Source organism: Setaria viridis, chromosome 9 (assembly GCF_005286985.2).
Source record: "Setaria viridis chromosome 9, Setaria_viridis_v4.0, whole genome shotgun sequence".
Lineage (NCBI taxonomy): Eukaryota > Viridiplantae > Streptophyta > Magnoliopsida > Poales > Poaceae > Setaria > Setaria viridis.
This window is the reverse complement of record NC_048271.2, coordinates 7598061-7615312: the sequence shown is the minus strand read 5'-3', so window position 1 is coordinate 7615312 and position 17252 is coordinate 7598061. Positions and strand designations below refer to the sequence as shown.

The following is a 17252-nucleotide window of genomic DNA, read 5'->3' as shown; positions in this document are numbered from 1 at the left end:
ATAGTATTAGTTATTTAGGTCTCTCACAATTACGAGGAGAAACCTAAACAGGATGTTGAGAATACTAACATCATTTTTACGTTATTAATCTCTATGATAATTTCGCTATTCGTAGTCAAAACTGAAAAGATTTTGACTTTGAAAAAATCTAAACGTAGCTATATTTTAGGATGAAGGAAGTAACATCCTAGGTAAAACCGTACAAGTACAGCAATAAGCCAACTCTAAGAATTTTCCTTTTATAATGTCCGTGCTAGTGCATCCTAAAATCAATTAGTTTTTTTTACCATACATGACTGCGCCCGTAGCGGACAAAGGTCTCTATGCTAAAAATAATTAGGGGTTATAGGATGTCATTCACCTCATGTTTTCCTTCTTCCCAATTACCTCATGTTCATAAACTTGTTCTCAATCAGGGTTGACCGACACCGTCCCCCTAATGATTTTTTTAATAACCAATGTTCGATGACGCTAATCTGCAAATTTTATGGAACTCACTCAATCCCCACCATGTACCTCATCCGAACTAATGGACCCTTTCACAATTAATTGAACGTTGTGGCCAAAACATCCAGCTTCCACGGTAGTCAGTAGAAGGTGATACACCCGTGTTGTGTGCGTAGGGAGGGGGTGGTTTATGTCAAAGGACAAATTCTCAGTGGTTACTACCCGTTTACAGCTGGAGCATCATCGACGCACCAATTGTGTTATCTCATCAATTTGTTAACGTTGATCTCGTTCTTACATATTGGTTTATTAGCTAAGCACTGCATCGAAAGATTCTATTTTTGTTCCTTTAAGTTTTGTTTGCGTCTCCATCCAGGAACAAGAATTATCCTTCGTCACTGTCTGGTGCTGAAATGACAATCGCCCTATTCACTACACGCCCTTGCACAAGTGAGAAAAGCACGCAGCATGACTCCATTTGCTCTCTGTTTTACATCTTACTCACTTTTCTTAGCACAAGGAAATATTTATATGTTTACAGGTAGCCTTTTTCTCCCTTAGCCTACTCGTTGTCCTCTTCTTAAGTGGAAAGGAGATACTTTCTATAGGCTTTAGCACATTTTTGTCGGATAGAGAATGTGTTGTCATGTCTTACTATTTTGTAGCTACATATATAAATCTTTATTTGTGGATCGTTAATCAAGCTCAAACTTACAGTGCTTCTTTTGGTAGTACCCTTTGTACTACGTAGAAGTACACTTAAGTTCACTGTAAGGGAAAGTTTTGAGACGATCTAAGATAAATCAAAAGTGACGGCCAAGTTAGTAAACTTGTGTGCAAGTTTAAGTGCTTAAACTAATTTGGTGCGTCTAAACAAATGGCAAACTATTTGAATGGGTTGTAACCGCCAGTAACAACGAATTATAACGAGTTATTGCACGTAATAACCATGTTCTTCACTGGAGAGGCTCATCTAAACACATGGTACATGAAACTGCAAGACAGAATCATCTTAGTTACCTCCATTTATTTCTTTTTTTAAAAAAAAAAAAGTTTACTCGCAATAGTATAGTGCGGGACAGGCCCTAACCCAGCCTGGAAAGCTTAACAAGAACAAGACTTTTCCGTGGTCCAAACAAGCTCAGTATTTGGAGCATCCAACGGAGTCCAAATTCGTCATTGACCTTTTGAATTGTTTTAGGTTTACCAAGATTATTCCAAACCATTGTTAATACCCCCACCCTGTACAATGTACGTGTACTACGCCGTTTTTTCTCTTTTCTTTCCAAAAGGAAAGCCGTGCATATGCAACCGCAGGCTCTCACCGATTTATTCTACACCCTTTATCCAATCGAGCAAAGTCGCAGATGCCTCCATTACTACTCGTGATCCACCAATCCGGGCGGGCGATTCAGGCGAGAAAACAGAAAAGAGGGCACGGTACAGGAGGAGCACCGTCCATTCGCCGAGCCCAGCGGCTGGCCTTCCTCGCCGGCCTTTCCCGTGAAAAGACCCGTCCCACGGGCGGGTCCCCGCGAACGAACCAACGAACTTTCACCGGCGAGCCACCTGGGCGAAGGAGGCGACGTGAGCGGCCGGCGCCCCCGCGGCGGCGCGGCCGTCTGATGGGCCGCCGGGGCGGATCCGGCCGTCCTCCGCGCGGTGCGCGCGGCCCCACGGGCCTAAAAGGCGTCGGATTCGCTCGGTTCGGTGAGTGGGATCGATCGGTACGGGGGCGAATGGAATGTGCCCGCCGCGGCCGGGGGGCGAGCGAAATGAAATGACCCCCGGAAAAAAAAGGGGGGGAATTTCGGGCAGTCCCCCGGTTCTGCGGTCGGGCGCGCCCGGCGGCGACGCGTTTCGGGCGAGCGGCGGCCGGCAGGGGGCTTTGGCGCGCGCACTCGCGTTTGTTCGCCGCCCGAAACGGAAATTGCTGGTACCCAACCCAGCGGAGATGCAGATGCCCCGTGCGCGGGCGTAGCAGTCGGTTCCCGTTGTTGTTTAAGGTGGATAAGACGCCACACGTAGGTGAGTAATGTTGTTTATCATGGGGACTCGATTTGACGTGGTTTCGGTTTCCTGTTCTCAAATGAGACAACGGTGCACGCACCTTTTTTTTTAGTGTGACGGTGTCCATGCTCCTTTATCCGTGCGATAATTGTTGCTCCAAAAGGAAATGAATGGAGGGCCCTGTTCTTGCATTTTCTTTTGGCAGATTCCTGTTGCTTGCGTTGTATCGAAGCATGATTACCGAGAGATAAATAAACGAGGAAGATTAGCAGCAGGATTGGTGAACGTTCGTGCCGCCCATACGTCCTTCAACTCCTGCTCTACTGCGCCGTGCTGTTCTATTGGGTCTTGTCCTCGCCACCTTCAGATTATCTGTTGCCTCTTCCCTCGCCACCCCCTTTAGCTAGCCCATCGTGTGTCATGCCTCATCGCTAGGTAAAAGAAGATACCAGTGTTTTTCTTATTTTAATCCTTCTATAACTGAAAACGTCTAGCAAGACACCAGCAATCCAGCAGTGTCAAAACCTCGATCAAAACTAGAACTAAGCATGTCTCACAGTAGCATTCCTCTTGGACAAAAAAAGAAACTAAACAGGCACATAGCATAGCAGCCATAGCTCATAGCATGTCTCTGCGACCAATGGCCTCTCAACAGGTACGAAAGCTTCCAAACGGACCGCCTTGCCTTTGCGCACCAGACAAGCTCGACGAGAACGCACCATCCCCATGGCACCAAACAAAATTTTCACCAAAAGACGCGAGACCACCACCAACCGCGCTGTCCATTCGTGGTCCGGCTCGCTCAAGCAACCACACACTCCCGGGCAGTCCCCCAGTGCAATATCCTGATGGCCTCCATTCCGCCCCCGCCGACCGCAGACTTTTGCCTAGCGAACCTAGCGTACCCTACGTTACGTTGCGTTTGCGTACGGCGAGGCGTCACCGGCCACCGGCGTGTGTCTGGAACGCGATCTCCAGCCCGACCTCGTCGCACGCACGAGGCTGGGTTCGCACCGCGCCCGCCCTCGGCGGCCACGGAATCTGCCCGCCACTGACGCGACGCCTTGGGGGGGGGGGGGGGGGGGGGGGGGGGGGGGGGGGGGGGCTAGCCTGGCTTGGTCTGGCCGCGGCCGGCCATTCTCCTCATCTCTTCTCATCACGAGGTGCTAGCCTGGCTAGTTGGCTTACCGGCTAAGGCGCTCGCTTCGGGGCGAACCGGCCGGCCGGCCGGCCGGCGCCCGCGGGCAAGATATTCCCGCCGCGAATTATTGCGATGCAAGCAGCCCTGCCCTCCTGCCCTGGTACGCGATCTTACCTGTCTTTTTGCGTCTTTTTCTTTGGCTGCTCCGCTTTGGATCAGGGGCAGAAATTTCAGGAGATGTGTTGTACGGCACTAGCAGGCGCTCCCGCCGGATCGTCGGAATCTGATCGGACGGGAGCCGATGCGGCCAGCCATCGCGGTTGCGAAAGCATCTCGGGAAAGCGTGGCTTTGCCGACCCTGCAGAGTCTATTGGACGCGATTTGGGGCGCGTGGCCCAGCGCCGGACGTAATCAAATCCACCGTGATCTATTCTAAAGCTGGTGTGGTCCGCTCCGTGGTCCTGTTTGCAAAATTCGAGGAAAGGTCTCCGTGCACGGGGGCCCGAGGTAGCTAAGCCCTAACGAACGACCCAAGAGCACAGCACAACTGCACAAGGGACCAATGAGACTTTCTTCGTGATGTAGTAGTCGACAGGGGGATCTTGCCAAATGCCGATGAAGATTCCCTGCCCCTATCACATTAAGTGTGCTGTGCATGTTTTGGTGCACAAGTTATTGCCTTTTCCCCCTAGAAAAATTTCCAAAAAAGGAGAATTTTCTGAAAATTTAGCTAATTTAATTTGTCTGGAAATTGGCTACAAGTGTAAGTATGTTGAGCTATCTAGATGAGCCTGATGACACACTAGATATGTTTTTGTTCCTTACTATTGCTATAGAAAGAGGATGGGCTGGCTTAGAAGAAGTGGGTGTACCGTGCTTTGGAAACGATGATCATGGAAATATTTACTAGCCATGGTTGGGTATCCTGTAATAGCATATTATGAGATTAAATTCATCCAATTCAGTTCTGTTTACAAAATTGTTTACTACTTGTTGACATTTTTGTTAACAAGCCATGAATTGTAATAATGAATGGTTGATTACACAACTCATGCATAGGCTCGAATAAACAGTGGCTTGGGTATATTTTCACACTGTTTAGATCTTACCAGCTCCATCATGTCTTCTATTTTGTGCAGCATGACCCATCACACCTTTGCAAGATCCCCGTGGATCCACGCATTTTTGAATTCTTCATATCCATGCATACTGTCACTTGAAGATCAAGAATCACATGACAAGCTACAAAAGCTTAGTACATCACCATGGGCTGCGGCGCTGCGCACTTGACTGAGGGTAGACATGGTATAGTCTGTACACTGACGCATAAGATTTACTCCCTCCGTTCCAAATTGCAGATCGATTTGCCTTTTCTAGATTTATAGATATTATTATACATCTAAATATAGTGTATATCTAAATGCATAATAATATCTATGAACCTAAAAGAACTAAAACAACCTACAATTTGAAACGAACGGAGTATATACAAGTGCCATACGGATGGTCAATGGACACCGGGGCTAATATAGTAGAGACAAATGAAACTTGCATGTGTGACAGAACGACTTGCAAACGGGTTTATAGAAAACCTCTAACTGCATGTGGATTTTTACAATTTCCCCCCATTTCCCCTCTCATCGTAAGTTACCAAATCTATCACAAGGATTAAACGTTTGAAAAATGAAAGGAAATGAGGATGATGCCCTACACACCGTGCCCACCATACAGCCCATACTTATTAGAACCACATCCTTCCCATCCTTAAACCTCCAATACTTTTATCCTTTAAAAACAATTTTATCCATTTATCTCCAATAGCCAATAATGTTTTTATTGGATATGGTGAATAATTTATAGGCATTTATGTCTCGGACATATAGTATGAGTAGTTCTCTTGTGAGCACATATATGAATCCGACAGAAGCCACTCCAAGTGTAGATTTCCCTCAGTTGTCAGGATTTTGTTCCTCTGCGAGTGGCAACAATTGCAACAGGCAGGGTATCTTTTACGCTGTAGTCAAGATTCCAATGGAAATCCCGAAGACGAGTTGCGTGATCCTCAGGATCGAAAATTGGCCAGCAGCCTGCTCGTGCAATGGGACTTGTGTACTGGCGGTCTTCACATAGCGCGACACATCTTTGACATATCAACCACGATGTACTCCAAAGTCTGGATCACCAAGATCAAATCGTGTGTTTCTTTTCTAAAGGACCAATGAAACCAGGTTGGACGATCAAGACACTGAATCCATTCATGGGCACGTCAGTTGTCAGAGTGCGACGAGCGATGCAAAATGGAGTCACTCTTTTTCGCAGGGATGTTGCCGATCCAGCGTCCTCCCTGTTTAGTGTTTACGGACGAACTCCTGTTGCCAACCCCATGTCTAGCGTCCTGGGATAAATTGAAAAATTATGGCATCCTGCACCGGTAATTCTCAGCTGAGGGATTAAACAATTCCAGTTACTTTTAAGCATCCGGATAAGTTCAGTGATATCACAGTATTAGGTACTGAATGAAAGGCGCAAAGCTCACACCATTCCTTTTTGCAAAATGGGAGCGAAAAGAACCAATGCATCACGGGGGTACTTTGGCCTGCCTCTGACTCCTCTTTGGAACAGCTGAAAGCAAGACCGATTGCGTGTATATATATCCACTGAATCCAGCTTTCGCAAGCATTTTAAAACATGTTGTATGCATACACAAGCAGAATCCACGCACTCGGCGAACTAATTTCTCACGATTGGGGGTGTTAAGAAGTTCGTTATAATTAACAAGAACTTCCTTTGTCAGTTTGTTGGTGCTTACGGGATCGGCTTTCACTGTTGCAGTTGAGAGATGATGGAAGCAGAGGCCCTGCCTTTTGACAACACGAGCTTTTGTAGGAATGGACCAATGGAGCAAACATAATGTAATGCACCTTTTGGCGTGTGCCAATGGCGCCTCGCCGCCTCGAACTGGATCCGGATTGCCTGCTCGTTTCTGCTGTTTGCGCCCTGCAGCTAGCACTAGCAGAGAGGTGAACGACATCTAAGTGCACTTGGATTCAGACAGTGACGTTCTTGCATCACCGCGGCACTGCTGTTCATCTTGTTTGGCAGAAGCCGCCCCGCATGACCTAAATTGGATGGGCTGATGGTAATAATGTCACGAAACCTTGGTTGCTCTTGTTCATCATTTCTGTCTTAACAGCTGAACCGATGGTGGTGCATGCTTTTCATAAATCTTCAGCACGGATTCGTCGGTGGTACTCCGATCCGAGGGTGAGAGGGGTAGAATTTAATTTCGAAAAGTGGATATATTTTTCTGCCTTTATTGACCTACGCGGGATTAGGCGTACGACCCAAAGCCTACAGCACGTGCTGTTGATGGGTAGTTGGTACTACTACCGAACAACTTCAACCCGACAGAAAATATACCTGAATTTTCATGTGATCTTAGTTTCATTTTGACCTGCAAAAACCTTAGATACACGCGCATCATACATGATCAATGAATTGAGAATTCGGATAAGAGCTTGCTGTTGCTCCCCAGCAGGCACAGGGCGTTCCACTCCTCTCATCTGTTGCTCACCAATCAGCAGTCACCGGTCACCACTCGCCATCGGTTTCTCCCCGGTGAACAATCGTTTTCGACCTCCGAGCCAGCTTTGGGAGAATCGCGCTGAGTGGCGCTGGCCCGCCGGCCGCGATCGTACGACGGAGGATCGGCCGGCGCGATCTACCGACAGGCCCGTGACAAGCCATCTCACTTGTTATCCCCCCGCGAATTGACACTCGGGGGTGCAATTATATATACGCCATATCCGTCACACGTGGTCGTGGACGCCCCGCGGTACGAGCGCGAATCTCCGGGGGGCCCAGCCGCAGCGAAAAAAACCCGATCAGGCGGAGGAGGAGCATCTCCATCTCCTTGCCGACCCGACCAACTCCCCCGGCCGGGAGAGACCCACGCGCGCACAGCGCGGCGGCAGCTATCAGTCACCTCACCACCGATCCCACCGATCACTCGGACACTGTGGTGTGAGGCGTGAGCTAGCTCCATACCATATACATCGCACTTGCATCCCGGTACAGGTCTCGGATCGGCCGCGGATTCGCCGTACAGTGGGTACACTGTTGTGTGTTGCTCCGGACTTTTAGAGTTCGTGTACGCGTGTTGGTATGGTATAAACTTTAGCAGTGTCTTCCAATGCTAATTAGGAGGATTAAACATGAGCTAATTATAAAACTAATAGAACAGATGGAGTATAATTCGCGAGACGAATCTATTAAAGGTAATTAATCCATCATTAGCAAATGGTTACTGTAGCACCACATTGTCAAGTCATGGACTAATTAGGTTTAATAGATTCGTCTCGCGAATTAGACTCCATCTGTGCAATTAGTTTTATAATTAGACTGTGCTAAAGTTTAGCAGGAGTGTTTACCCCCTAAGACGTGACGATCGAGGTCGCTGTCAGCGAATCCTCGTAGTCGTACCTGCGTACGCGCTCGGTGCAGGCAGTGCAGGCGAGCGGAGCGCAGCGCACAACACCTGACACCACTAGCCCTGCACAGAGCCGCCCACCGAGGCGAGGCTCGTGCTCTGGCCTCCGGTGCTCGATCGATCCCATCCCACGCGGCCGCACCAGCGACGAAGCTGACATTTGCCGGTGACTAGCGGTAGCAGCTTTGACCCCATGAGAGCGAGCTCGCGCGCTCCTGGAGCCGAGATCGTGCGCTTGCTTTGCAAAGGTTTTCGCGACGACAAAAGCAAAGCTGCTTCCGCGAAAAAGCACGATCGCGCGGGGATACACATGCCGTCGTCGTGCCCAGCTTCCTCCGCATGGATCGCGTCGCTTCGCTCGCATGGTTGGTTGGTCGTGGCTGGCTGGCTGGCTGGCTTTGACAGGCACAGCCGAGGCGACGGAGACCAACCCCGCGCGGGCGATCTCGATCGGCGCCTTTGGGCCGGGAGCGCGCGGGTCCCCGGCGGGACGGCGACGTGCGTGCGTGCGTAATAATGGAGCCCTTTTTGCGCGGTGACGCGTGCTCGCACTAGATCCTAAGCCCATCCGCGCGGCCAGGGCCGCCGGGCAAGTTGCGACTTGTTAATCGCGCACACCACGCGACGGGCGACGCAAGCCCCCTCTCCCTGTCGGAGGCTCGCGCACTCGCGTCGCGCTGGGAGTGCCGCACGGCCTCGATCGCGCCCGGCTCCGAGCGCGCGGTGGGGTGGGGCTCGGCGTGCACGAACGGGCCCGTATGCTTAGCCCCTAAGCAAGGCCGGCCGGCCGGGGTAACGTCACGTACGTGGCGCGATCCGCGGCTGTGGGGATCCGGGGGCCGTGCAACACATGCGATGAACGGATGAAGTCATGCGTGTTTTTTTTTTTTGTTTTGGGCTTGGGTGCGTTCTTTCCGTTCATTGGATGGGACGGGACATTGGCTCTGCCTCTTCAGTGGAACGGCAACTTGCGCTGGGTTCTCTTTCGTGTGCGATTGTATTGTTAGTGCACATCAAATAATGCACGTCTTTTTATTTTTTCCCCTCTCCTTTATTTGGGAAATAATAATGCGATCCTTTTGAACTGCTGAATCTCCGCTAAGCTGGCCCGATTCAGCATCTGATGATGTGATATGGAATGGAAGGCAGCCCTGCTAGTTGGCTACTTGCAGTAGGTCAGGGGTATGGCTTGGCATTAGTTGTCCCAAAAAGGTTGGTCTGTTGCTGAGGGGCTGGCAACCTGCTCCCGGATCAGTTGGGCAAATGCGGAGGGTGACGAGTGCATTTGCAAATGTCAGATTGTTGGTACGATTTGATGACGCAATAGCGTGTCTCCACAACGTAACAATTCTGCACTTCATGGGTCGGTCCTTGTGTACTCAGACGGTCTCGGCCTGCTAGGCATCCAGCCCAGGTCATGGAGTTGGTCCAATGCCGCCGGCCCGGCATGGCCTACCGAGGCTAATGTTCGTCGCAATCGGCCCTCGGCCTATAAAGGGTCACAATCCAAGGACATCAGGCCCAGTTTCTATTCCGAAAGAATTTGTTAATCCAGGTCGAAAGGCATTGTACTGTGGGCCGCGAGGGAGGGAGGAAGCGCGCGCGGGCGTACTGCGGCCCACTATCTATCCAGTCGCATCTCTTGCCCCCTGCTGGTTCGCCGCCTCGGTCACGAATCGGCCCACGGGGCCATCCCCGCTGTGTTTTTTGTATGTAAACCGAAGAGCACCAAAAGAGGTTCTCGGTCCAGGTTCAGGTTCTTCAGCAGCAGGTTCAGGTTTATGCAAACCACAGTCCACAGAGGCACAGACCATGGTCCGTTCTGGCCTGCTCGCACTACTGGTGTGAGCTTGGGCTTAGCCTTGTAGTTGGGAATGAAAACAGGAAACAGCAGCCAGGCTTTTTTTGCTGCCGGCCGAGAGAACTCATCAAGCTCGACCATCTGCTCCATCATTCTCTTCTTACGCCTGCTGCCAGCGCGATGAACTGGTGTTATCCTCCTGTACGTCCAAGGTTGTTGCACGTTTGCCTCAACTCTCAATCAAGGACAGCAAGAAACCATAAAAAAACTGTCTGCAAGAAAGAAGAAAAACCTTATCCTAGGATGACTGTGTTCTTTACCACGCGCATCCTTGAAACAAGCGACTGTGCCTCAGATCCCCATCAGTGTCTGACCAATTAGCAGAGAGAGAGAGAGAGAGAGAGAGAGAGAATCGTCGTTCGGTCAAACAGTAGGGGCAAGTGATGAGGGCGGGCAGGGAGAGTACAGTAGTACACACACGCTAGACAGAGAGTAGCAGCGAGGAGGCTGGTGACAGCACCAGCAAGAAATAATTGTCCCTTCGGGGTTCCAACAGCAACACGAGTGAAGGTGAGAGAAGAATCAGAGAGGTGAGGAGAGAGAAGCAAGGCGCGCCCGGTCATCAGGTCATGCACTCATGCATGCCGCTCTGCAGTCTAGGGGACACTCACCAGCGGGATGGCTAGTGCTAGCCATGTAGGCTTTGTAGGTGGAGTGTTTGCCCTGCGCAGGCGCAGCGCACCCACCACACCACGCCCTGCCCTGAGGCTCGCTCGTACGTACCAAACTCAGATCAATCACTGCTCACCTATAGCGACAAGTGAAAGCGGAGCAGACGCCGGCGCACACGCAGGGGCAGGGGCTGAGGGGCAGGCCGGGGAAGGAGGCGAGGCGATGGCCGTGGCCGGCCACTGTTGCCATGCGCCACGCCAGTTGCAGTCGATGCTTGCTAGCTTGATGGACATATCCATAACTATTTACTGCCGCTACACCTCCCTACACGTCCAAACATTACCGCTGCGGGCTAGCATCTGGACCAGAATCCTGCTGCTGCGACTGCAAGAACTGTTGGGGCAGGGTAAACCGGTAAAGAACCTCAGCTATATACCCAAGGTCCGGCCGGCCATCCATGTTTCTGAATTTTACAACAGTCGATCGATCCCATGAAATCTAGGATCTGCGGGGGTGTTATGGATCACCAGGTTAAACTTTAATCCCGTCACATCGAATGTTTAGATACTAATTAGGAGTATTAAATATAGACTATTTACAAAACCCATTGCATAGATGGAGGCTAAACGGCGAGACGAATCTATTAAGCCTAATTAGTTCATGATTTGACAATGTGCTGCTACAGTAACTATTTGCTAATGATGGATTAATTAGGCTTAATAGATTCGTCTTGCCGTTTACCCTCCATTTGTGTAATTAGTTTTATAATTAACTCATATTTAATCCTCCTAATTAGCCTCCAAATATTCGATGTGACACGGACTAAACTTTAGCTTCGGGATCTAAGCACTACATCTTCATTCTTTAGGGCTTTTTTTTTTCAACCTCAGTAGGAAGTAGATACGGATGGAGGTCGACCGTATTTCACGGAGGTTTCACATGACGCAACTCAATTGCCGCGTGAATAAAATCGGCCCGGGGGAGAAAAGTTCCCAAGGGCCATCGAGCTTTTACCAGGCGATAGATAGATGGATAGATCGTGATCGATCGATTTCCATCCAAACATCTGTTGGGGGATGGAGTCGGACTGTGTGTCCACAGAAGTGTCTGTGAGTGAGAGGCTGGCTATAAAGCTGGGGGGCGCCTGGCCTGGGACTGGGAGCACAAGCATGCATTGCATGGTGTCACTTTCAATGCCTGCTTTAGGCTACAGGCATGCCAGTGTCCGCTTCCCTCTGGCATCCCGAAACGTGTGCCCCAATAACGGCATTGAGACCAGGGGCAAATTCCACTTTGGTGGCGAAAGGCCTTCTGGCTCACTGTCACCTGGCTGGCCCCTTCACCTCACTACCACTCTTTCCCAAGGAACGAACGGACCGGTGCGAATAGCGGCAATTAGCCACTTACTCGAAAGAAAACACACTGTCCAATCGAGTCGCAGGCAAAGTAGTCCGCAGTGGCACCAATGCGAGTCAAAATGCATGCCGCGGCCGCAAACTTCTGTTCTTGATCACGAATCTAGGCATGATTTGTTTCAGGAGAAAAGCAGGTTCTATCCAACACTAAAAGTTGGTTTTCAGCGCACTTGTGTCGTCAACAGCCCATGTCGGGCTAGTACCTGTAAGGCATATGCACCACTTATGCATTTACTCCTGTGCTGTTGGAAAATTTTGTCACCATGAATGAAAGCTACTTGACAGCTTTTGACTCAACTGTACTGAAACCAGGGAAATCAAATTCTGGATTTCTCTGTAATGGAAAAAAAGGATGGGTCTCTGAGATTTTCGTTACCAAGCACTTTAGGACAATAGTAAGCGAAAGAAGGTAAGTAGTGTAATTCCTTTTTCTGAAAATATCAAAGATAAGCATGACAACAAATATGGATCTTTTTCCCAAGGTCCAAATAACCTTAATAAGCAACTAATCCAAAAATAACCCTACAAAAATATCCGATCGAGCTGCTCTATGTGCAGCTAACCTGTCCAGCTCCTCACCAATTCTTTTGCAAAACCTAGGGAGCTATAGGGCCTTTTGTTCAGAGTGTGGACCATCTACAGTGCATATGCATGCTAGTATATATGTGCTTACTGTGTGGTAGTTAAGATGAACCTAACTATCCAAAAAGTACAAAAGCATTAGTAAATGTCAAAATTTGACCTTTCTCTGAATTATTTTATTTTTATCGAGTTGATCGGTGGGAGCTGAGCGTAAAGGTGTTTGGATACTAGGTGCTAAACTTTAGCAGTGTCACATCGGATGTTCGGATGCTAATTAGGAGGACTAAACATGAGCTAATTATAAAACTAAATGCAGAACCCTGTGCTAATTCGCGAGACGAATCTATTAAGCCTAATTAATCCATCATTAGCAAATGGTTAATGTAGCATCACATTATCAAATCATGGACTAATTAGGCTTAATAGATTCGCCTCACGAATTAGACTCCATCTGTGCAATTAGTTTTATAATTAACCTATGTTTAATACTCCTAATTAGTATCCAAACATCTGATGTGACATGTGCTAAACTTTAGCAGGGAGTATCCAAACATGTGCTAAATCATATTCCAAAACTAATAGTGCCATACAACTGCGTACACATCATTAATTAATTATATTAGGAGGACCATGAATGCTTCCTTTTGCATTGATGTGGTTGTTTCTTAGGGCAGATGCAATCATGCACAAAAGAAGCAAGGAATATTATATTGACTTTTAAAAACAAAAAAACAAGGCCTAAAGAGTATTGAACAGATAAGACCAGGAAATAAAGTGTATGGCTACACATCCAACCAACTCACATACAACCACCAACCATAGGGCTTTGTTAGCACGTCATGATACACCCAAGTTTTTTGAGGGAATCAACAGTGGGGTTGCCGTAATGGACGGTGCGAGAGCAACAAGTACAGAATGTATGCCCATACGGTTTAGGCTACAACCACAAGGGGAGACGTACGCCCAGGTTAGTCACAATTGTATTCACAGCCGTACACCAGCTCCTAACATTTGCATCGTACACACAAATATTTCTAGAAATAACATAAGATGAACTTATACCGAGTAATCACCTTAGAAACTATACAACTCTTCGTCGAGGACATCATGATGACCCTCACACGGTGAGGTTATGGTTCATGTTTAAGTGATCCAAGAGCATCGGAAGAAGAACATAGAACATCATGTGTGGTGGTAGGGACGTAGGGTATAAGGTATTGAAATAATTGCAACGGCCTTGCTGAATCTGCGAGCCAAGTGCTAGTGCGAGGTAGCCTGGGTGGATTGGGGTGGCTATCAAGCAAGTGAGCTTTTGCTAAAATTTTTAAATATTTGCGGGTTAAGGCTCATCTTATTTATAGTTTAGAAGAAATTCCATTATAAAGCTAATGAGCCAAGCCTTATAGAGCAAAAAGTTGTTCCAAATTGACTAATTTTTGTTTTGGAACAAATATAAATTGAATTAGTATAATATGAAATAACAAGTTTTTACTACCACGTGAGTTCTTTTGCTAGCCCTTTGGTGCCAGGGAGGACGACGCCTTGTAGTGGTCACTCATCAGGAGGTGATTGGTCGTGTTGGTGGATCATTACTCCCTCCAATTCACAATACATAGCGTTCATGCTGATGATGTTTTTTTAAACATTGGCCATCTTTATAACAAAAATTACATAGATTGACTATATAAGATAGATCTTTTTAGTCTTCATGAAAATTTTTTCATAATATTTTATTATCTTTATTTGTAAAAGCCACATTTTCATAGAAATTATTGGTAAAAACACCACCTCGTAGACCATATCACTGTCCTAAATGACGTGTATCGTGATTCGGAGGGAGTATCTTATTTCCTCATTTGGAATTTTTGTTTTCTTTTTGTGCAATGTAGTCTAAGAAAAGATGCCAAACGCAAGAAATATTCAAAAGTAGTTTAAATAATTAATGTGGCTAGACTTTTCACCATTTTTCTTCAAAACTATGTGTTGTGCAGAAACGGAAATTGTGATGAAACTACATGCAATAATTTGCTATGCAAGTGGTTTGACTGGAAATTTGGTATGGACTTAGTACTAACAAATATGGTACAGCTCTTCATTTCCATTGAAGAAAAATGTCCAAATAACTATCATCCATATCTTGTGTCTACGACATATTGGACCTATAGGTCCAAATGACACGTCCATGAGAAAAATAAGAGTTGAAAATTTTTACTAGCAGGAAATAGGACAAAACTCCCACTTCTATTCAGAAGTTGTGATATATTGGACATGGAAACTTTCTCAATACAAAACATTGGCGTTTGCATCATTTGTTTAGGACCTACAAAAATATAGCATTATATTATCAAAGTGTTTATTTTTAAAGACAAATCCACACAACTTTTATCTTATCAATTTAATTACCTGCAAATTGTATGTGTATAAATACAAATGCATTGCAGTGAGCAGAGACTCATTCTGCATTGGAGGCCAATTTTTTTTTCCGATGGCTGCAAGCAGTTATTTTGTGTGACGTCGAGATCGACCACATTTGCCCTGGATCTATCAACCACTCATACAGGTCCCCATATGCCTAAAGTTGGGAAGACCAGCCCATATGACCACATCGGTCCCCTACCATGTTTGTACTACACTACATACAGAACTGGTCCTTTGTTTCGACACCCCCACAATGTTCAGTGTATACAACTCAAATTCCTGTTGGGTGTCGCAAAAATACACGGTCTTTGGTTTCCTGAAGAAGGATTTCAAGGAGGCGCATCCACCCTACTGCAGCTATGGCCGCCCCCATCTGGCCAATAAATGTCCTAGGTCACTTGTAGCCAATAGCGTCTCAACATGCACGCAGCTTTTTCCCCAATAGTGCAGGTCCTTGTATTCTCCCTCACCTCACCTCATCCACACGAACAGGCAGTATCCCTCCCCCATCCTCTCTATAAGATGGCACAGCCCTCTCAGGTAGGGGCGAGTGTCTCACTCTCACATCAAAAAAGAAAGAAAGCCAAGGTTCCTAAGCACAATTCTCTTGCTTGGTCTCCTACACAGGCTATGAAGTATGAACATGAGCCCATGCCTCCTCTCCTCCAGTGCTCTCTCTCTCTCTCTGGTCTCTGCACTTGCATAGAGAGATGATCTGATCACATAGACCTCTCTCTCCCTTTCTCTCTCTTCTCTCTCTCACCTCTGTCTGAAGCACAAGCCTAGACCTTATGCATGGCCGGACACATCTGATCATAGGCCACGCTCCTCCTCCTGCCGCTCTCTCACACATACTCACAGAGATCGACACACACTGCTCTTAGTGCCAGGACCTAGAGGGGAGGGGAGAGGCCTCAGGGGGCCTTGGAGTCCCATCAGTAAAGCACATGTTTCCTTTCTGCGATTCCTCAAGCCCCATGGACTTACCGCTTTACCAACAGCTGCAGCTCAGCCCGCCTTCCCCAAAGCCGGACCAATCCACCGGCTTCTTCTACTACCCGTGCTCCCCTCCCTTCGCCGCCGCCGACGCCAGCTTCCACCTCAGCTACCAGCTCGGTAGCGCCGCCGCCGCCACTCCGCCACAAGCCGTGATCGACTCGCCGGAGCTGCCGCTGCAGCCGGTGATGGAGCAGGCGCCGGCGCCGGCGCCGGCTGCAGAGCTGGACCTGGACGCCGCTTGCGCCAATGCACAAGGCGCCGGCGCCGGCCTCGACAGGGCCGCCGCGGCGGCGAGGAAAGACCGGCACAGCAAGATATGCACCGCCGGCGGGATGAGGGACCGCCGGATGCGGCTCTCCCTCGACGTCGCCCGCAAGTTCTTCGCGCTCCAGGACATGCTCGGCTTCGACAAGGCCAGCAAGACGGTGCAATGGCTCCTCAACACGTCCAAGTCCGCCATCCAGGAGATCATGACCGACGACGCCTCGTCGGAGTGCGTGGAGGACGGCTCCAGCAGCCTCTCCGTCGACGGCAAGCCCAACCCGGCGGAGCTGCTGGGCGGAGGAGATCAGCAGCCCAACAAGGGCAACGGCCGCAGCGGCGAGGGGAAGAAGCCGGCCAAGGCAAGAAAGCCGGCAACAACCCCGAAGCCGCCAAGGAAGTCGTCGGTCAATGCACACCCGGTCCCCGACAAGGAGACGAGGGCTAAGGCGAGGGAGAGGGCGAGGGAGCGGACCAAGGAGAAGCACCGAATGCGGTGGGTGAAGCTTGCGTCAGCAATCGACGTCGAGGCGGCGGCTGCCTCGGTGGCGAGGGACAGGCCGAGCTCCAACAATTTGAGCCACCACGCGTCGTCGAACATGGCGTGTGCCGCTGCTGAATTGGAGGAGAGGTGCTCATCAACCCTCAACAATGGAGGAAGGATGCAAGAAATCACGGGGTCCAGCGACGTGATCTTGCCCTTCGGAAATGGAGGATACGGCGCCGGCAACTACTACTGCCAAGAACAATGGGACCTCGGTGGAGTCGTCTTTCAGCAGAACTCACGCTTCTACTGAACACGGGAACTAGGTACCGCTTACATATATCCTTTGCCCCTCCCATGAACTTTCCCAATAATTTCTTGTGTTCATCTGTGTGTATCTCTCTACGTAGCATTCGTAATTGACTGCGTGACGTTGAACTTGGTTTGGTCATCGCATGATGTATTATAGCTAGCATGCACTGTGTTGATTCATCAATGGAATCTAATCTATGTTGATTCTGTGATTTCCAAAC

The 17252-nt window shown here is 48.7% G+C and overlaps 1 protein-coding gene across 1 annotated transcript; it reads left to right on the top strand.

Moving 5' to 3' along the window:
• Positions 1 to 15407: 15407 nt before the first annotated feature.
• Positions 15408 to 17251, top strand: LOC117840951 (transcription factor TEOSINTE BRANCHED 1). The gene has a single exon (XM_034721497.2). It carries the CDS (start codon positions 15923 to 15925, stop codon positions 17030 to 17032), a length of 1110 nt encoding a protein of 369 aa, XP_034577388.1. The 5' UTR covers positions 15408 to 15922; the 3' UTR covers positions 17033 to 17251.
• Position 17252: the final 1 nt, after the last annotated feature.